The sequence below is a fragment of the Pocillopora verrucosa genome, chromosome 7, assembly GCF_036669915.1.
Source record: "Pocillopora verrucosa isolate sample1 chromosome 7, ASM3666991v2, whole genome shotgun sequence".
Classification (NCBI taxonomy): Eukaryota; Metazoa; Cnidaria; class Anthozoa; order Scleractinia; family Pocilloporidae; genus Pocillopora; species Pocillopora verrucosa.
In genome coordinates, this window is record NC_089318.1 from 737430 (window position 1) to 759382 (window position 21953).

The 21953-nt window shown below is 36.9% G+C and overlaps 1 protein-coding gene across 3 annotated transcripts; it reads right to left on the reverse strand.

Annotated features, from left to right (window-relative positions):
• Positions 1-2281: 2281 nt before the first annotated feature.
• On the reverse strand, positions 2282-21638 carry LOC131775435 (MAP/microtubule affinity-regulating kinase 3-like). Of its 3 annotated transcripts, none has more exons than XM_066169694.1 (19): positions 21500-21637; positions 21324-21371; positions 13160-13330; positions 12947-13000; positions 10250-10298; positions 10075-10140; positions 9693-9763; positions 9409-9465; positions 8912-9148; positions 8610-8667; positions 8424-8485; positions 8051-8150; positions 7770-7888; positions 6919-7109; positions 6102-6327; positions 5608-5729; positions 4579-4728; positions 3903-4104; positions 2282-2363 (listed from the first exon to the last, which is right to left on the reverse strand). In XM_066169694.1, exons 1-18 carry the CDS (start codon positions 21545-21547, stop codon positions 3978-3980), a joined length of 1956 nt encoding a protein of 651 aa, XP_066025791.1. In that variant the 5' UTR covers positions 21548-21637; the 3' UTR covers positions 2282-2363; positions 3903-3977. The 3 variants fall into 3 exon arrangements, with proteins under 3 accessions (XP_066025791.1, XP_066025793.1, XP_066025792.1); XM_066169695.1 differs by lacking the exon at positions 2282-2363 and adding an exon at positions 3157-3207 and having other exon boundaries at positions 21500-21638; XM_066169696.1 differs by lacking the exon at positions 4579-4728.
• Positions 21639-21953: the final 315 nt, after the last annotated feature.

The window sequence follows — 21953 nt, forward strand, 5'->3', positions numbered from 1 at the left end:
GAAATAATAATACGATCTGACTAAAATAAAAGTGAAAAATAACTAGCGGTGAAGAAACACAAAACAACGTGTACTCGGAAGGTTTTGAGACCCCAACAGTGCGTGTTACATGATCATGAGCTTAATCACACATTAGTTACCAATCCCTCTCCAAGTGGTTATACCATGACAATTATTAAAATAATTAGTCCACATCAGTTTTGATTAAGTCAGCTATTAATTAATCTACTGTTATTTACTCCGTCTGCGCATCACCAAAGCCAACCGTTAGTAGATTAGACACCGCGCCAAATTAGACTGGGCAACAAATGATTAATTAAGTGTTATCACAGTAAAAAGACCACACCACTTCGGAAAAAAAAACACAATGCACAGAAGTCACGCTATGAAACATTCCTTAAAAATTTCTAGCATCGCCAGCTCGCGTGAAAGATTTTGTCCGCGAGGGGTCTGAAGCTGAGCTTTCCAAGCTGCACTGTTCCATCCAGAATCCAACCCAGAGAAGGTACCACATGACGTCACTTCCGGCGAACCGAACGCAGCATAGCGGCAAAAGCGACTTACCGTTCCCTTTGTATGAGGATTTCGCCTCGAGATGGAATCAGCTTTATGAGGCAGATTTTCAAACAAGTTTTTTTTTTTTTTGCAACGTCATGCGGCAATGGCCTTCTCCGAGCTCCAAGCTTTACCGCTATTTACGTTTAAAGCATTTAACTATGGCAGTAGGAAGTTGCCAAATATGTTATTTACCACTTAATCTTCGATAAAGTCATGACTAGGATATTATTGTAAAACAATTTTTATCTAAATGCATTGATTTATACCTGTTTCTTTAAAAACAAATCCTCGTTAACGTTACGCATTTTTAAAACAAACAAACGTCAAGATTACAGTGACCAGCTTCAGCTGTCACAAAAAATCCCAAGACAGATTAACTATCACGTTATTATAACACATGACAACGGCTACAAACCAAGACCCTTGATTGAACTGCAGATAGACTCAGTCAAACGTATTCGAAAAAACGAGTTTTTTAAATCTCAGTTTTTATACATTTAAAGAAGCAATCATAAAACTGAATATTGCTCGTTTACTTACCCCCGAAAATCTCATCAATTACATCAAACGTTAAATTATGGCTTAATTTTTTTAACTGAGCCTGTATTACAAGCACGGCAAAATATAATAAAATTAAAGAAAAAGGTTACCCCCAAAAGAGTATAACGTAGGTTTGACTCGTCAAGTTTCAAATTCTTGTCACAACAAGCGTCGTTTAAACACGGATACTTCATTCAAGTTATCTTTGAGTTTAATGGCTTTAGTTTTGGTATTACGCTGAGTGAAACTTTATTTTCTCATCCAGGTACGGAACAGTACAACCTTCTGAATTTAAATGCACCGAAAAGCCAAGCGAGCAAACGAAGAGACCGCAGTTAAAATGGCTATTGACATGTTCTTCTCGACCAACTAAATTGAGTTGATAATGAAAAGACTCCCAGCCAAGGAAAAAGAAAATTCAAATACAGCTTCTGCTTGAAAGCTTTGAATGCTTCAGAAAAACTTTCCTCGTGGTCTGTTACATGTTCGTGTTCATATCGACAGAAAACACTTGCGTATGACTTGCAAAACTAATTAACGCGTAATTAAAATGTTCTTGAAGGAACGTTTACGTTTACGTTTGCATGTACGAACGATGTGGAAATAGCGCTTATAACGTAACCCCCGCAAATAACGAAAAAAAATTCCCCCCATACCCCCTCCCCCCCTCTCTCTCTTTCTTTCCCCTTCCCCAAATTTAAACATTATCTTAGATGCTTCCGCCAAAATGGACTCCCACTTCAGGAACATCAGATCCACAGCCAGAATACGCCAAATTTTAAATCCACGAGAACAAACATTCTCCATCGCTTGAGCTAATGCTTAGTTTTCACAACCCTTTTTTCCGAATTAAACAGAATACTTAAGTTCTTCTTGGCAAACAGTGGATAACAAAGGAAGAACTTGTAAACGAAGGCCAAGAACTTTCAAGTGGCAAAATTGTAAACACGATGACAAGCGTTCTACAGGTTCCCTTCAGCTTTACATGTATTTTTAAATTCATTTCCAGTGTTTATTTTGTGTTTAATACTTTCACCACTCTGCTTATAACCTTAAGCTGAGTAAGAATTGTTCATTTAAGACAATCAAGCTCTCTGCACATCCCAACCCATTATTATTTTGTTACTGGAACATCACCTTTCTACTGCTAAGGTTACTGAGTATTATAAGCACTGAGAAGTTCCACTCAACCCTGACCACTGCCTTCCATGCTCCCACGTGACATTTCTCTTGGTTCCCTTGGAGACAGGGCTTGATCCATTGGTCTATGAGAAAATTAATCATGTCAACAGGCGTGTTGTTGCAATTGCAAAACATATTCATCCCTGAAAGAAAAAGAGGCGCAGTTATCATTGCAAAGTGAAACCTTGTCAATAAGAATGAATTCCACTCGAGCAAAAATACAACAAACACTTCTTCCAACAAAATTATCAACTTTCATGATAAATTGTTTAAACATGCTAGTCTGTGGAACACTCAACCACTTGCATAAGAACCTTTATTTCAGCTCTATGCTGAATTGTCACTAAAACTTAAAAAAAGATATATTTGCTGTTCAACATCTAGTCTTCCTCAGGCGATTGACAGTAACTCTATACCAGAAAAAACTATCTAACAGTCATTTCTTTCCAACCCAAGTTGAACCGACACATCTTTATTAAACATTTGTCACTCATTCAACAATGCATTGTTGTTCTTACACTATTTCACACAGCATTTATTTTGTATCTAAGAATAATAAAAGACAGTAAAGGGTTTGTAGCATTACAACTGTTTTTTTTAAAAGAGAAAGAACACCAAACGTTTTATTTATACAAATTGTAGATTATTGACAACACAAAGAAGCAAGAAGCCTACAACATTAAAACTTTTACTGCATTTAAAGTTTTTATCTTAAATTGTTCCTTTTACTTTAACAGTATACTAATGAAGAGTTTAAGTTTTAAATACTGTATATAAAGAAGGTTCAGCAGCAGATGGAAAATTCTCACAAAGTATAGATTAACAGATTCCAAAGAATTAACCAATTTACACAAGTTTGACAAGTTATAAACTGACCGTTGTCCTGGGGGACCGGGCCTTGAGGTCATTGTGGGGTCCAACTGTCGACTGAGTATTGTAAGAAGCCCAACAGGGTTAAATTGAATACTCTGCCAATGAGCATCATCAGGGGCAAAGTACAAATTTTTACTTTATGGTTAAAACTGCACATTTATTCCAGAATATCCATTAAATTGGTTTGAAACAGCATGCTAGTTAGACAGCTGCCTGCTTCAAAGTCAGACATCATGAAGGTTTCAAGACAACACTGCCTCCAAGATTTATCATGTGCAAATGCCTCTCAAAACATACTTTGTTCTACATAAAGTAAGTGCAGTACATTTTGTGGTTTCATAGAGGTATATTATGGTTGTTTAATGAATTAATGTTTCCTACAAGCTCAAAGATGGTTAAAACACTTGATGTGCAAAAAAATGCATAAAACTTCAACAATAGTTCCATTTAGAAAACATTTGCATGATGCTTAGTGCATCAAGAGGGACCTGACAAAAACTAGCTAGATCTCTTCATTACCCTGACCTTTCCATTTCACATTGCTGTAACAGTGAGAATTTGTAATACAGCTTGCAATTAAAAATTAAAGACCTTGCTTTAAAAAAAAAAAAAATAAATTGTGTTTTTATTTGTATGGAAATAGAGGTATGCGCATTCCTAATAAGCTTCTTTCATTTGCAATTTTTTGCAAGGTATTTCTAACCTTCTCCAAGTTGTAACTTTCACCTGGACCATCTTTATTCACTAACCTCTTACTAAATCTTGATGTAAGCTTGGTAAGAAAGCCTTGCCTTGCCCCAGGGCTGTTAGGGTCAATGGATCTGTCAGGTCCATTCTGAGTGCGAGGTCGTGTCTGACCCACCATGGAACGTGCTACGTGCTGTCACATTTCTAGGTCCTAACCGTGATGGTGGGGGTTGTATGTCTGAGTTAGTGTTGGGATTTGTTCTCCTGCAGGAGAAAGAAAAAGTGGTCAATGCCACATTGTACCACCCACTGAAACATTGAATATTCAAGATTCGACTCCAAAGATTAAGCAATTTTTTTGCGCACAGATGCAGTATTTCATGCAAGGTACTAAAGTTGATGAAGAAATGGGTGAAGATTTAAGATGCACCACAATGTGAGAGGACCAAGGTACAAGGAATACAAAGAACAACAGTTGAAAATGTACAGGCTGATATTGATTTTACTCTAATTTTCTTGTGGGGGGGAGGGGTCTCCCAGCAGCAAATATGAAATGTGTTGAAAGAGCGCAGAGCCTGTGTGAGCATTTGGTTGCGTTGATTAAATGTTGTGTTTCAAAGAGCTAGTTTACTGTTGTAATAGGATGTCCACATTTGTTTTTGCCCAGCTAAATACAACACAGACTTGACAAATATGCAGGTTTGTCTGGTTATTGTAAACTGATATCTGCTGACTCACCCAGCTCTATGTCTATTTTCCTGATGTATAGCAACTGGTGGAAGAGATCTACGTGTGGGTGAAAGCCTGTTACCCAGATCGGGTGGGGGCTGCTTAGACATAGGCCTGCCAGAAGCCACACTGCTGCCACTAGGGCCTGGCTCTGTCATGCTAAGAAAAGGAAGAGAGATGAACAGGTGAGATACACTGTTCTTTTGAAGAGCTTACTAGCAGTTACATGTAAATTACTATGATTGTCAGTAGAGTGAAGCGCAGAAAAGTTTGGTGATGAGGTTTTGACCATAAAATAACAGTGTTATCATGGCCAACCCTCCTTATTTCCCATAGCAGAGTGTGGCCAATTGTCAAACATAAAAGCTTGCCAAAAGAGGTCAAATGACACATTGCTACTACAAACAAAGCAAGTTGCCTGTGGCAACAAGATGCTTTTTATGTCAAACAGTGATCACCAAACTTTGGTCATGCCTCACTCAACTGAAAATTGTAGTAACCTAAGCAAGCAAGAGAGAGCTGGCTACTAGAGCTGCAGATCGGAAGTTGGGAGAAGAAAGATGCTAATGTAAAAGTTCCAGAGAGAGGTGGTTGCAATAGTTCAAACATATGTTGTGATGTACTTCTAAGTTGACTGCAGTGACTAGATTCTCAAACTAGCAGTTATATATGTATGCTTGGAGTGTGTTTTCTTTATTGTTTGGACTTGCCTACTTTGAAAACATCAAATCTCTTTTTCTTCACATTGTTTTAACACCCTTTAACTTTCAGAAGTGATTAACCTGTAACTTCTCCCTACAAAATCCATATATCATCTGGCAAACAGGAAATGAGCATACCTAAACTTATCAGTTTAAATTCGTTTTCTTATTCTAACACCAGATTCTTGTAACTAATTTTCAATGAAATGTGTACCAGCTGGAGGGGAGAATTAACAATCAGATCTTTGGAGTTTAAGGTTTAAATACAGTTTTCAATTTGATTGGATTTGGGATATATTGTCACTGTACAATGTTTTTGCATGAGCATGTTACACACCTTTCTCCCTTTCCATTGGTCTGACTTGATGGTGTTTGCGAGGTGCTGTTCCTGTCTTCTGCCCTTTTCTCTCCATAAACATAAGTGTTGCGTCTGATGATGCTTCCTGGCATACTTTGTTGCTGAGAGAATAATTAACAAGTTTTTTTCAGTACATAAGTAAATATAAACCATGTCTGACTTAGTGGAATGCAAAGAAAAATTACTTTAGTTGTCTTTCTCAAATTGAGTATGCAAGTATGTAATCTATGCAGTCAAAGATGTTAATTAAGCAACTAAATCAAAATCATATTTCCACTACATAAAACTACCAAAGTGTATTTGAAGGAAATACAAGATATTTTTATTTGCAAAAGAAAGTAATAAAACCAGTATGTAGATTTTTAATAATAACTTGTGTTTAATAATTCTCTTAACTCTTGGATATGATTAGAGACCTGGTTGCAATGTGTATGTAAACTAAGCTAAATGCTAATTTGTCCAAAGATGCTTACCCTTTGGGTTTTTCCTCTTCTGTTTCGATCTGCAGCTCGCTCAGGTATTTCAGCCTTGTTTGGGTTTGATGCTCTTCCAATAGAATTGGGTACACGTTCATCATTAGGGATAGCATTCTTTATTACACCACTTCTCTCTCTTTCCCCTCTTCCCATTGGTTTTCCTTGGCTGGACACTGTTCCACCTGTTTCAGTTGCCGCTCTGTTGGGAATGTTCTGCTTGTTACTAATGGATCAATAGAGGTTGTTAAGCCCCAAATATAACTCTAATTAACCTTTATCAAACTGTCAACCAATCATACAGATTCCATAATGCACAAGGCAACTGCGATAGACACCCATATTTTGTCTACAACATTACTGTAGTTAAATAATAGGCCCATTATCATCCTCCCCACAGCAAACAATGGGATCCAATTTCACTCAGTCAGAAAGAGGAGATATCACACCACTCCAGAATGCCCCAATCAAAAAACAAACTATTCACATACTGTGCATGGCTGCTTGGTGAACAAAATCCTTCATTAAATAAACAATTTTAGAACTCCTACAAAACTTCATGAAAGAATCTTTGGAAAATCTTTGTTACCAAAAGGAAGCCCTTTCCCAAGTGATAAAAAAATTGCTTAGAGTGAAAAAGTGCAAGGTTATTGAATGTTAGCATCAACACAAAATTGTAAAGCAAAAAGATGGAGAAGGCTTCAAAACCAAAGCTAAAAATAAAAGGAACACAAAACAAAACTTAACAAGAAACAAATAAAAATAACAATGATAGGTTAGTAAAAAAATAAACAGAGTGCAACCGAGTCATGCTTGCCTGCTAACAGTGTGGCCTGTGCTATGAGGAACACGACCCTCAGTATACCTTCTAGGTAACTCCCTATCTCCTCTCTCACGTCGTGCACTTGCACGACTTGGCCGAATGGGTGCAGGAACACCAGATGGCGTTGATGTACTTGGTCTTGGGGCACTGGTGTTTTCCATAAGTGGGTCACTGGACCCATTCAACTGCAGAGAAAAAATTTTTTCTTTTTCTTAGTTACATCAGAGACAACGAGGGATTTTAAAGAGTTTTAATGATGATTTTGGACAAAGTCTACGTACACTTGTGCCTTTACATGATATTTATTGTTTAAAAAGAGGCCCAACCAAATATATGAGGGTAAATACATGTGTTTGAAAACAAACAGGAAACAAGAGAGAGTACCCAAGAGGCCTCCAAAATTTTTGCCAACAAAGCTACACAAAGCAAAGGGCATGTGCTACATTCTACTGACCTTCAATGCTGGCTTAACTTGATATTTTCTGAGAAATGTCACTGCCCTATTAACCCTTTAATCCCTGAGAGTGACTGGCATTTCATTTTCCGTTCAATATCACCCATGAATCAAACATTTAAGTCATGACAGTAAAGGAAATGATAATCAACTGAAAAACCTCTTGATTGTTAAACAAATTCTCCTTGCCAGCACTTAAAGAATTGTATAGAGAACAACATGGAGAATATGCATAATGATGTTACGGTGTAAAAAGTTAAGCAGATTCACCAAGTAGCCTTGCAGGTGAGCTCCAATTTTAGCAATTGTAGAAAAAAATGCCAGAAAAAATCAGGCTTAATGTTTGGGCAATTTTTTTTAGCATATTGAAAGGCGAAGTTCAGTTACTTACTGTTAACTTTTGTCTCTTCTCATCCAAGAGAAGGTAGGTAGCCATGACTTCATCATATCTGTTATTTGTCAAAGCCTCTCCAATCTCATCCCTTGAAAATCCCATTTGCAGCATAATTTCTACAAAAGGGTTAGAAATAAATTACATGCTAACTATGTTTCAATGCTTCTTTTCCTAAAAGTCAAAGTTAACAGAGAGTTTGGACAAAAATCTTTAAAGAACTTTAAATGTAGATAAAAAAAAACACACAGATGCACCATGCACTTTCAGAGAATCTTTACCTATTCTTCTCTCATCTTTAAAATCAGGCGTGGGTTCACTATAAGGTTTGAGTTCTTGATTGTCATATCCTAAATTCATCCACTTGTCTGACATAATTTGCTATAAAAAAAATTTACATGTATGTCCATTAAAACTTAGCACAACTTACCATACAACAAGCCACTAAATAATTGTGTGCCTAAACTATCAACCTCAAATTGTGGTACACTGAGCTGAGCTAAAAAAAATAACTTAATGTGAGTCAAGACTGTAGACCCTCCACTCTTGATGTTATAAATCCGTGAAAAGCTCATAAGTTTCCTAATTCTGTGACCCTTTCATCATTACAAAGATATTACTTTTTTTAAACTTATGAAATAAACAAATACTCACCTCTAGTCGGGATCGTTTCATTGGATTTAGCACTAAAAATCTCTTTAATAGATTCTCGCAATCTATATTTGTAAAAACAAAAAAAACAGAGAGCTGATTAAGAAAGAAAGTTTGAGTCCAATTTAAATTAAAAGTATTTAATGTAAAAAAATTCTTAAAAAGAATGCTTTGCATCTGCTGACTTACCTGTAGACATATAAAAAGGTATTCTATATTTTCCTCGAAGGACTCTTTCTCTTAATTCCTGCAAAGAAAAATGAAGAATTGATTAAGGACACAATATTCCATTACATTTAGTGAAATTGGTGTTGACAGTTAGAGCTGGTCTAGACCATATGTATGTTGCTTCCATGTAACACTATCCATACCAACCACAGAACCTACTTCTTCCACAGTTACTGACAAAAATCCAGTAAAAGTTTTTCCTCAAATTAAAATGGTTAAAATGCATAAAACCATCCAGAAACTTATGACAAATGTATTCTTACTTTTAAATTTTGGCCATCAAATGGAAGAGATCCACTGACAAGAGTGTACAAAATTACACCTAAACTCCAGACATCTACTTCTGGTCCATCATACTTCTTGCCTTGGAACAGTTCTGGTGCCGCATAAGGGGGACTCCCACAAAAAGTATCCAGTTTATTTCCGGGAGTGAATTCATTACTAAAACCAAAATCTGCTATCTTTATGTTCATATCTGCGTCTAACAGTAAGTTCTCAGCCTAAAATGTAAAGAATCAATAAACAAATTAAATTCATCCCACAAAAAGAAAGGTTTCTCTCATTGATCCCTTTAAATGATATGTTCAGTAACTTGCTCTCCCCTTATTCACAGGTATTAACAATCAGGGAAATGTTAGAATTTGATCACAACAAGACATTAATTATATACAAAAAACCTCTTTAAAGGTGTTATTCTTGTAGGAAAAAAACACAAGGCTTTTGCATTTACAAGTACAAACAGCTGAAGATAACACATTACCTTGAGATCTCTATGAATCACATGTTTTTGATGGCAGTACTGGACAGCAGATACAATCTAAAAATATGATGGAAAAAAATCAATACTTCTTTCACATGGCAGCAAACAGATTTGCCAAACAATTTTGTTTTCCAGATCTGGATTTTTTTAAACAACAAAATGCACCCTACACCTGTTCACACAAATTACAAACCCCACTCATTACTTCTGCTTACAAGTAGAAACGAAATGCATGGTTTCAAGAGACTATCACTTTCATTTCTTCACAAATATTAGACAATCACCTGTCTAAATTTGGCTCTGGCCTCCTTCTCTTTCATTCTGCCATGTGCAACAAGGTAGTCAAAAACTTCACCTTCACAATTAGAAACAAAATAATATTTTAAGTTTCATCCTTCTTTCTGATATAAATTACAAACAGACAGTTAGTTATAGTTTGATTACAGTAATGATGAGGGGAAAATCCCTGGAAAGGTGTCCCTTCATTGAAAGCAACCAATACAACTTCATGATGGGAGCAGTTTTTTGGGTATGAAACAAGTTTGCATTCCTTGTGAAGAGAATCATGAATACATGCAGAGATGTTGCCAAAGACAGTTTCTACAGCAACATGCTACAATCATAATCTTTCTGTTTACACTGTTATTTAAACAACATCACCCATACCTCCACTTGCATACTCCATTACAAGGTACAGGGTTTTGTCTGTTTCTATAACCTCATACAACTTCACTGTGTGGTAATGATAAAAGAAGAAATTTATTATTAACAGGCAAAAACAGGACACGAAGAGAGATCAAGAAATAACACACCCAGAATAAATGAAATCAAACATCTTTACCAATGTTGGGATGATCAAGAAACTTCATAATCCTGACTTCTCGAAACAACTGTAAAAAGATCATCAAATAAGTACTGATATGATTTTAAAATATTAACAAGAGTTATATGTGTTCAAAAAATGACTAATAAATCAATCGCTTAGTTGAACAGTGAAGTGGGTAGTCACATAAGAGCCAAAGTTGTAATAAACATATACACATCTTCAACTAGATGTGCATGTATATTCAAAAGGAAATATACACACAAAAGTGGCTTTAAGCTGGATACGACAATGGAGGGATAGCATGATATTTATACTGTTTCATACATAAAACACATCAATATACAAGCACTTCAAATTGGAACAATCTCCTTGTTTCCTTTTTTAATATTGTAATTGTTCACAGCAATGAAAATCCTTCAAACACAGCTTACCCATCAACAAAATAATTATTCTCTGTGTGAATTACTGCATACAGTGTACATGTAGGACACTTGTTAAATTTACTACCATACCAATGAAATATTTCCAATTCAAAATAATGCAAGTGGCACATTGCATTAACTAGTAGTTATCTCTTCACTGTCATTAAGGCAATACTGTAAATCATCAGCACATTAAGTTATTGCTTCAGGGGGGAAAAAAAAAACTTTTCAACAACATCTTGCTGCAGATTAGGCCCTTTTCCCTGAATGTGCTTGTCTTATATCTGATATAGAAAGCAATACCTGATGCTGTAGTTGAGAAAAACAATTATTACACCCACAAAATGTGCAACTAACAATAATATTATTATTAAGAGCAGAAGAATTTTCAGCTAAAAAAAAAAAAGCTTCACAGATTCCAAATAACTGAATCAAAATTTCTTCAAATGAGTCCATCATAGGAAAATAACTACCACACATGTGCAAAAAAAATCAAATATTTATAAAATATTATCATTGCTTGAAGAAGAAAAAGCCTCTTTAATCAATATTCTCAGAGTCATAGTTGGAAAAAAAAAAACCTCCCTCACAGACATGGCAGCCAAGAGGATGAATTTGACTAGCAACCAAAATTATCCACATGACTCTATGTGTGATTTTTAACCCAATTGTAGTCACATGTTTTGATAAACAGAGGGGGCAGATGTCCACAAACTTGTGCACTGATGAGAAGACTGTATCAGATGGTATGATAACTTGAGAGCAAGGTTATGTAACCATAACAATGCTACATTTGTCCAGAAATTCTAGCACAAGATCACTTATGGCAGAGAGAAAATATTTCAACAATTTTGGTTTCCTGAATTCACTTGTGAAAAAGGCAAGACAGTGTACACCTGTGAACTAAAGTTCAATTATACTATTATTCCTGTTTTGTCTATAAAGAATATCCTAAGCTCCTGGAAAGTACAAAGACATTTGAGTTGAATAAAATGGCAGTACATTGTTTCCATTTTACTACACTTAGTAGTAAAGGAAGTAGAAATATTCAGAATCATCTAAATTTGCTACTGGACCCTAAGGATTGCCGGTGAGTCAAAAAATGCAAATCTAACTCGTTACTCTCTGTCGAGCTGGGGTTCAACTGCCGTGGGGGGGAAAAATTCCAACACCTTTTATAACATTTCAACTGTGACGTAAATTGCCCTACTAAGACGCATGCAGAGAGCTGGATTTCCAATAGAGCACCAACAAAAAATATTATATCATCGACATGTCGCTCGAAAACCTTCGTCAAAATCGCTACTTGACCGCAGAGTTTGTACACAACACTACACAACGATTGGATTTTTATCAATACAATCCCATGCACATTATAGTAGAAATTACGTCCATTAATTCGAAAAATGCGCACGCGATTTGAAGTGATCCAGAAAAAAGTACAAGTAAATCTGTGGCGACTTAGAACGCGTTTTTTATTCGCTGGCGTTTAAGTCGTATTAGTCAGCCTAAAAAATCTTACCATCACGTGCAATGCAAAATGGACTAACACTTTATTAATAAAACACAACATGGATTACGGACTGAATTTTTCAGTTCGCATCACAACAAATCTTTGTCCAGACATAGGAAAGTATGGATCCGCCATCATTTAAGAATTTTGCACTCACAATATTCGATTTCCTTGGTGCGATATTTTCACCTGGATACTAAGCGACCTTGTCCTAATGTAACTCCATGCGAAAATTGTGTAAATAAAGTAATCTTGTAGAAACAACCAAGGCTAACCGTCCACTTTTAGAAACAGTTTTTCACCAGCCATTGGTTCTTCACTTTGAAAATCATCGATCAAAATGCAAAAAAAAACGAAAATATGAAAATAATACCCGATAGTACTCTAATGCGAAGGTAAGCAGAGATTTCCATCAACTAACAATAATATGTAAACGAAGACTTCGGTTTAGAATACAGAATATTTTCCCCCCTTGACATAACCTAACGCTCGCAGAAGAATAATCGAAGATTTCGACTTCAACAATATTCCCAGGATTCACTATAAGGTCTGGATCACATCAGTGGATTTCTGAAGTTAAGTCCACAAATTTAAAACTTTTCCGTTCGGAAATGTAACTTACTGGGTTTGAAGCTCTCTTCAAAACAAACCGAAGGTTCAACAGTGCTTTCGAATACCTAATGATATGCGACAAGCTACAATCGAGGGTAAACTCAAGGTAACTGACACACGTTTCTGAACACAAATCATTTGGCCATTAAAGAAGTTGGGACATACCTTCTGCAAACTGTTCGGGTTCAGTTGTGTCTTGTCGATAATCTTGATTGCCACCTATAGAAGGGGAAAAATAAAACTCAGTAAAAGGCGTTGGAACCGGTCTGTGTTTAATTATTACACTATCCCTCACAGCGAGCAAATAAGAGAGCCGATCGAACGGAAGAATCCACAACCAAATTTGCAACTGTAAATAGAGAAGGATAACTTATTTACCTCTTTTCCTGTTGGCACATGCTTGGCGAGTTTTACTTTGGCGAAATTCCCTTTACCGATGGTTTTTATCAAACGATATTTGCCTATATGGACTTCCTCCGCGCTCGAGGTGGATGAGCGATTCCTAGCAGCTCTAGAGCTAGAGGATGACGAACTGTGGCCATCGGGCACCTAAAGAGAGATCAAAATGACAGCAAATAAAGGATTATACCTTCGCCAGCTATCAAAGGATCAAGAACAAGGACTATAGCGATCGATGAATTGACAATCGGACGAAAAATTGCGACTCAATCGAGGACCTTGTCGGGAGTTGGCCCATGACACTGTCGCTGAGGACGAAACGGCATTCTAAGAAAGTTTCTATTCGATTCGCTTCGAACCGCCTCAATGAATTCTACTGAAATGACGAACGATTCCAGAAAAGCCTCTTGTATTAAATTACAGGAAGACTTCAACTTGAATTCAACCAAAAAAAGCCGCAAACCACGTAAGACTCGATGCCCCGTGCTCGAAAACTGTCTATCTTGTTTAAATACGGCGTCTTGACGAAACAAAGCCAGAATTTTCGAACTTCACCTTTGTAGTACGGACCCTTGTTCGCTCTGGGCCACTGTGTTCCATGGGCAAAGAGTGCTCTCAGCCCGCCCGAAGCCGTGCTGCCGCCTTGCCGTATTTTAATTCCGTCTTTCCAGCAATCTTTTCCTCAAAACACCACAAAAATCAAATGTTAGTGTCTCGGGTTCAAACATGGAGGCCGGGAAATTGTGAAGTGCCACGGCCTCTGCGCACTGCACGAAGCCGGCCCAGGCTCTCGTCACACGCCCCTCGGCCAAAGTTTGCTGGGCATATGAAGCTCATTGGTTTATGATTAGGACTGGCTGGAGCAACTCAATCGGAAACGAAATAGTATGGCTTACGGATACAGGCGGGAAATACAAAGGATATTCTAGAAAGCGGCCTTGTTCGAAATTCCTAAAAGTTTACTCCTTTTCCTTGAAGGAAATGTTGATTTCCGATCAACGAGTTAATTTCGGGGGCGCTCAAGTTAAGGGTATATAGGCGTGGCCAGCTATGGGCGACAAAACCTGAGATATCTCCCTTCAGTCTTCGAACGGATGTAAACTTTTGTTTATTGGTTTCGGATGTTAAGTTCTACACACCTACTTTTAAATTTTTGACCTTTCCTTTTTCAGATCCCGAAATTGAAAAAGATGCTGTTGGCATTTGGTAAACCTTGAAGGTTTTTTGAACTGAGTGTTGTTTAATCTTGATCGGTTAGTTGTGGAATTGAATTACAGGTTAATAATTTGACCTTTAAAAACTTAACGAAGCACATGTCCCCACTACAAAGTAAATAACTGTGACCACCAAGCAAAATCCCTTTAAATAATTGAGTTTCCTAATAAAGGTTACTAATCACTCTGCGTTTCACGTGGTTATAATCTAGTCTTGCGGTTATTAAAATGATCTGCTATTTCCGGTGTGGTATATATTGGTCTGTTTGACTTCTTGCGGTTAGTACTGAATATTCTCAATTAACATGAATTTTCAACAAAAGTCTTTCAGCGGAAATTCTTAAGCAGAACGAGAAGGATGAGTCTAAGAGAACCACCAAAATAATTCTCCTTAGGTGCTGAGGTAAATGCAAAAGCATTTGAAGCTAATGTCGTTCAGTAGAGCAGTCTTATTTGTCAACTAAGTTTTTGATAATTACAGAAGAAGTACTTCTTGACCATTCTGTAAACCAAAGTACTTTAGATACTGATCTTAATCTATTAGACAATGGAAAGCGTGGGCCGGGACTAATAGAAATTAATATTCTAGTCACACATTCCGTTTCTCAGAAGCTGAAAATCCACTTTGCAAAGAATTCTATAGATCAATTACGGTACTTAACTTGCAGAGACTCGAGCTGATCTGAGTAATTTAGTTTTTGTCCGGGTTCCAATATCAGACTACGTCGATACTTTTCAAAGGTGATATAAGTTAACTGAATTGAACTCGTTTTGCTCATGATTTTTTTCTTGAACTTATTTATAATGATAATAGTTTTAACATTATTTTAAATGGGTCATTCAGAAAAAAGATAGAAAAGTCCCACACAAAGCCAGGAGCCCATCACTTGGATGGGCTCCTGACAAAGCTTGAATTTTTAGGGAATAAATTTCAGGCTGTGCTTGATAATTTCATTTCTCCAAATCGTGTCATAGCACTTCAGTCTCTAAGAACATTTGAATAATGAAATATTTTTATTAAATATCCTGCCTCTTAATGCCGAAAGAAATGAAGGACATCGATTTTAACGCTCTTGTCATTGGTCAAGACCTATGCCATCGGCTCTGTTATCTACCTGTGGTACGTGGTGCAGATGTTAATCTATCTCGGATAAAATAATCACTGGTGGATTTCGAAGTACTTCCTTGTGTCAACAGGTGTTAAGTCTGGTCAGTATTTTCATTCTTCTTTTCGTGCAGGGGAAGTGTCAGTGCTATTCCTACACCATTAAAGTACTCGTTGATGTTTTCTTTTTATTAACATATCACGCGCAAACATTGAGTCAGTAAATTCTGATTTCATTCGCGTTTAAACCAGAGTTATTTGTGACACTTCTGGACCATGTTCTACCACAAAATCGGACTGTAAATCTACCAATATGAGCTTTAAAAGGTTTACACTCAGAAAGCACCCAATGTGTGAAAGGACGGTCTGATAGGAAAGCTCTCTAAAGCGCAATTCAGAAGTCTGCTAGAAGAGAAAACGCCCTGTAGTTAGCTTTTTAAGTAACCTACAAGAGTATTTCAGCTTCTGTTTAGTGTATAACTTAGGCGGATCACAAAATTTAAACTGACATCGCCTCTTGGAGATAAGAAAAAGAGAGAGGAAAGCCAGCGGTATATAATGCAAATGGCCTCTGCAACTCTGTGATCATAAAGATCATGATACCGTTTTGTTTCTCAATAACATTCTTCAATAACATTGCAGGCTCAAGCTTATCAATTGATGCAGAAACCAACAAAACAGAAAATAGGCAATTTTCTTCTTTTTCCGCGTGGTAGAATGTTGCTGAATTATCACTGACCAGATTTTTACCTCACAAAGCGACAATCACAGAACACAAATGCTTCAAAATTTGAAGAACTTTATCATGCAAAGAAAACAAGATACAGAATACGATAATCTACTAAGCTTTTTGAGAAGAGAAAATATAACAAAAAGGAAGAAAACAAAACAAAACAGAGTTGCAAATTCCAAAATTAAATCGTAGATGAGCCAAACAACTCTTGAGGAAGAAAGAAGAGGAAAGAACTTGGTGATAACTCAATTCTACGTAATTAAAAATTGTTTGTTTTGCCCCGGTTCGCGACGAAGTAATGGTAAACATTTCCTAAGTATAAAATAGAACTCAAACGCCGCTGGCGTCAGATGTCTGGAGACATATAAATGCAGCCGATTCGGATGAAATCATCCGCGGGAAGTGTTTGACAGTAACACGATCAAATATCAGTATAGAAAGTAACCATTTACAATATAAAACCCACGCACTGAACGACATCGCAAAATTTAATGCGACCATTGACGGATCTGAAGAAATAAGAAAGGCTTTGTCGACTGTAAAGTGAGGTTATTTTAGCTTAATGTCCACATAACTCCCAATCAGACAAAATTTCCGGTAAGATTTTTTGTCTAGCTTATAGATGATTTGGAGGATTATCGCTCTATGCTGAAAGCACCAGATTTACAGATAGATCCAGAATTTGTCATGGAGCAGTAGAAAATATTTCGATCACCCATAACATGTCTACGACCAAAAACAATGATCACAATTGCAGTAAGATTATAGCTGATAGGAGAACGCATACGTTGTCATGTAGACTCAGTGGTAAGAGAGAACCGGCAGAGATTTCTGGGATACGCAAATCTGTTCTTGTTTCCAAAAGCCTCTCTACAAAATCGGAGGTAGAAAATTGTAATTTCTCCATGAATTGCCTTTTTTAATAATTATATATTTGAAATAGAAGAAAACGACAAATGCGATCGAATGTCAAAGATTTAATCTTGAAATTTAAAAACAGAGAATTTTAATCGAAGGTTCTGAATTAAAGCTGAGTAAAAACTACCAGACTGTTACGTGATCATGTACTATGGTATATTGCTCTCAAATATGATTCGATATTCGATACTCTCCTCTTCAATTTAAGCTTTCGTGACACCTCTTTGCAGTTGTTTATCGATGATATTACGCGTTTCATTACTGTCGTCATATTCCTTTTTGTTTCGCCATTTATCAGCGGAAATTTGAAACTCCCACTGAGAAAAAAACTGAGATTGAAGTCAAAATATTACTAAAAGATAGATGGAAATTCATATTCTCAGTTCATTCTTGAAACGAATGACTCGATAAGTATCAAATATTGCTCTTTTATTTGTCAAACAAATGATATGAATCCGTGTAAATGGGAAAGCTATTAACATCTCTCTTGCGGGCAATTTGTTGCCCAGCAACCCCTGTGGCTGTCACTGAAATCAATACAATGCCAAGCTAGATACCAAGGACAAAAAAATTAATTTTCTTAACATTCCGAACTGACTTTTCGATTTTTTTTTCTTTTTGATCAAAAAATCTTGTTGAAAGAGGTTCTTTCTATTTCCTCATATCGTATGACATAAAAGGAAGTCTTCCTGTCGTTGTATGATCTTTCAGAAATTCCGTTCCGCACTTCCAATTTTTTTTTTATCTCTCCTGACAGTTGCAAGTCCCATAGGACACTTTAAGGAGGAGAAACCTTTCGAGACAGAATACACAAATAGCTTTAAATTTGCTATTTTAAATGAATTTATGACATGGTTTATTGATTTGAAACCCACAATTATATAAAGAACGCCCGGGAAAGTGGTTGTTGTCAGATTTTAATCAAAATTCAAGATAACAGTTTTCATACAAGAGTGAACTAATCACACTTTTGTATCTGGATTGTAGATTGAAGGAATGTCTTCTTTCTCCAGCTCAAATTTTTTTCGAGAAGAGGAGATATCACCATGCAGGTAAATTACTAAATCATTTTAGCTAAACCCAGTCGAGGGAGACATAATCTTATATCATAGACCGAATGGAGAAAGACAATATCTCGTTTACATTTCACGAAGTTCGACCAAAGACCAACAAAATAATTTTCAGTGATCGATCTAAAAAGAACTTCACTTCTTGAGAAAACTTGCAACAATAAAAACTCAATGTCTATATTAATCTTGAGGAGGCTATTTGCTAATGTAACATGTGGTCACTGCGGTGTTCTAAACATATGTACTGTGGTTAAGAACTGCATAAAATAATTTGCTTACATGGTAAACATGCAAACAGGGTTGATGGCTACGACACCTGTTACCTCAACAACAGGGAATCAACTCACACAGGTTTGAGGAGTTTGCGACTTGAGAATAGAAAGTCATCTTAACCACATGCAACTTTGATAGCATCCACTCCTTTCACCTGCTGGAACTAAATAACGGTTAAAAATCCACACACCAGTCTGCGTACACTTTCCTCTCCTGAGTTTTTTTTCTGATTGGCTGAAATAAGGCGCGCAATAGCTACAAACCAATCAAAGCAAGGTCAAAATGTGATCACGTGTTGGGATCTCGCTCAATTTTCCCGCGCTTAACATCACCTCATTTGCATGTAGTACGTACCAGCTGCAACCAGTTTTTCGTTTCTTATGCTTCACAGTTCAATTTGTATGTGTTTAGCAAAAACTGTGCTTTTTTTCAACCAAATTATATTTTCTGTAAATCTTTCCTTGAAATAAACGCTAGAATGATTTAATGTATGAACTTCATCTTCAGTTTACAGAGCATTGCCGGAAAACAGACGCACTCAGTAATAAATCATTTATGTAATTCATCAAAATATTATTTATGCTGACAAAAGAAGCGGCAAACTTGATTAAAGTGGCTCTGTCATGGTTATTTATAATTCGCCCTTTACTTCCATCTTAGACCGTTAATTTAGATACTCGTGATTAGCAAGTTTTTAATTGACCATGTTGATTACAAAGAGATTATCTCTTGCTTTTGTTCTAATTATTTTTAAACAAGTGATTTTTCTTAAACACCAGAAAAGTTTGCATTGATCCTTCTTTTCCTGTTTTACATTCCACCGTTTTCAAAAGAACAAAGAGAAGTAAGTGAAAATTTTGAGCCGCCGTTGCTAGGATCAACATTTTGGACGAACGCTGAAACCAGATTACGAGAAGCTTAGTTGAAGCTCGTTTAATTTCATCCTTCTATTTGTTTTTTTTCCTTCAGGTATTTCTTTGTGATTGTTCCCTAAGAAAATATATTTGGCTGATAAGCTTAAACATCGCGGAATACTTTATTTTTGATCATGTAGCGTAAACAATTAATCAGAAGAGAACACTCTCTTTGAAGGGGTTGCTGAACTCCTTGATTCGAATACCAGCACCAAATATTCCAAATCGAAGTGGAAAGCATTGGAGCACAGCCACCCCGTCGAACTATCATTGCTAAAACCAGCCTATTTATGATTTTTATTCGTTCATTGTGTCCACATTTTTGTATTTATTCTCCCCTTAACGATAAAACTACACTCGTGTAATCGGAAAAGAGAGGCTTTTATTAATCTTCACAAAGCCAATACAACTAACGCCTTACACAATTAAAGGCCCACTGAGGTCCATATCGGAGTTGATAATTTTTTTTTTTGGCGTGGGTGAATAATGCGGGAGAAACCGGAAATACAGGGCCTGTCTCTGAATAGCTGTTGCCTCTGTTCTTTCTTCCTTCCCATCTTTTACTCCTACCTTACTTCCAAGCCCTTTGGCTGATGTTTTGATTGGTACCCGCGCCTTTCCTTACCAGTATATCTCGTCATTTTCCTGTTCGAGTATATTACAGTGTTGGGTAATAAGAACAGTACTGTCTCCTCTATGTCCTTTGATAAATCCGCTTTTATATTAGCAGTCTGATTTATGGGGTCACTTTCCAACTCAGTCAGCTCATAACATCTCTAACAAGATGATTTCTTTCTTCTTTGCGAAAGACTTCGTTGCGAACGGTTTCATTAATTTCTCGTTTCTTAGAATTCCGGGTCATGTACGTGATATCTTCGACTCAGTTCTTGATTTGTGGGCGGTAGCCGGTAAATGCGAGACTCTTCAAGACAGCGAACCCGAGCACATCTTGGACAAGTACAACGATTTTTTTTTAAAATTTCCTCAAAGGAAATGAATCGACCCGATCAAGTTTAGACAATGCAAATTGAGACTATGAGAGATCAATGAGTTTGGCTTCCCTGTTTTACGGCGGACGATTTAAGGTCACTCAACTGGAAACTGTGTAAAATCAATTATGTTCAGTTTCTGGGAAGGGCAGCTCCAATATGTCAAGTCAGCCGAAAGACAGCGCTTTCTCACGACGAACAGTAAATGCTGCTGAGGAGCTCGGTGCTAAAAACGGAGAACTGTCTTTTTATTCTGAATATATTCTGTCCTTTGATGCTGAAACATTTTCATTCGCCATGTATTGCGATCAATAATACGAGGTCAAAAGTTCGCTATATGAAAGGAATCAGCTGATATGACGTGATGCGACCTTGCTTAGGCCGAGGATTTTGGAATATTACGCATAGCTTCCGTTCCGGGAATCTTACATTTTTGGCTTTTTTTAGACACAGTTTTGCTTTCACAAAACATGAAACTTCAGCAGTAGTCTTTAATTTGAAGCAGTGATTATAAACTTCGCTTGTGTGTATGGATATAAACAGTTGATATATATGTGTTAAGTAGTCCTTCATTTACCCTCATTACGATAGTAGTGTAGCATAGCATAATCCTATACTCGCGCCAAGACAGGATCGGAAGCGTCAAACTTTTCGCCACAGAATTTTCTGATTACTTTCTCTTTCTGGGAGACCGAACATTTCAGAATTCCATAAACATCATGAGTTTGGGGATTTTTGCAGTCATATAATTTGTGAGCATTTTACCTCGCAATTATCAGCGAGGATTCACGCGAAAGCACAAAACCGAAGGGGGTAGATTAGGGATTTTTTTTTTTCTCGATCAATTTACTCTTAGTCGTGGTGGGCCGAAAACAGCTAGATGCGGTTTAGGCAACCCAGAAATAGAAACAAAACGGACAAACTCACCATTTTCCTGCGACTTTCCGCGTCGACCGCCGTTTTTGTGCTTGCGTCCTTCAAAAACAAGTCCAATTATTAATATGGATGACAACACATGTTGGTTGGAGTTTCACAGCCGGCTGAACAACCAAATGTTGCTTTATACTTTGTAATGATGTCAAATAATTTGCCTGTTGACTCACCCTTGCGCGTGGTTCCTCAGTGTAGGTGGTATAAAGAGTAGTTATCATGTCTTTATGACTGATTATACGGAAAAAAACTATGACAGTATCTTTTGTCTGCTTGACCGACGAAGGAACATATTTATATTGGCAAGTGTAGGCAAACGTTGATCGATACTTTGATGGTTTGCGTGACCCTTACAATAGAGCGTGACACACCTGCCGAGATGTGACTGTAGCTCAAGGCAATGAAGCGGTTAATCCAATCATGTGGGCGACATAAGCTCTGTTACCATGGGAAATAATTTACAAAAAATTACATCTATGCGAATTGTTCAAACGACAATAAAGACTAATCCTATTTAGTTTTCATAGTCTTTTATGTACCTGTAATCGCTTCCGGCTGTGTCACCTTTTGTTGAATTAAGAAAATAAATTCAACAGTTTCGTGCCGAGAAGAGACGACTCTTGAAAA

Excerpts from the sequence above, each read along its gene's own strand:
- LOC131775435 (XM_066169694.1), bottom strand. The coding sequence starts at position 21,547 with ATGATAACTACTCTTTATACCACCTACACTGAGGAACCACGCGCAAGG. Across the intron at positions 13,001-13,159 it reads ATGTGCCAACAGGAAAAGAG|GTGGCAATCAAGATTATCGA; the intron begins GTAAATAAGTTA and ends CCCCTTCTATAG. Across the intron at positions 9,764-10,074 it reads AATGGAGTATGCAAGTGGAG|GTGAAGTTTTTGACTACCTT; the intron begins GTATGGGTGATG and ends CTAATTGTGAAG.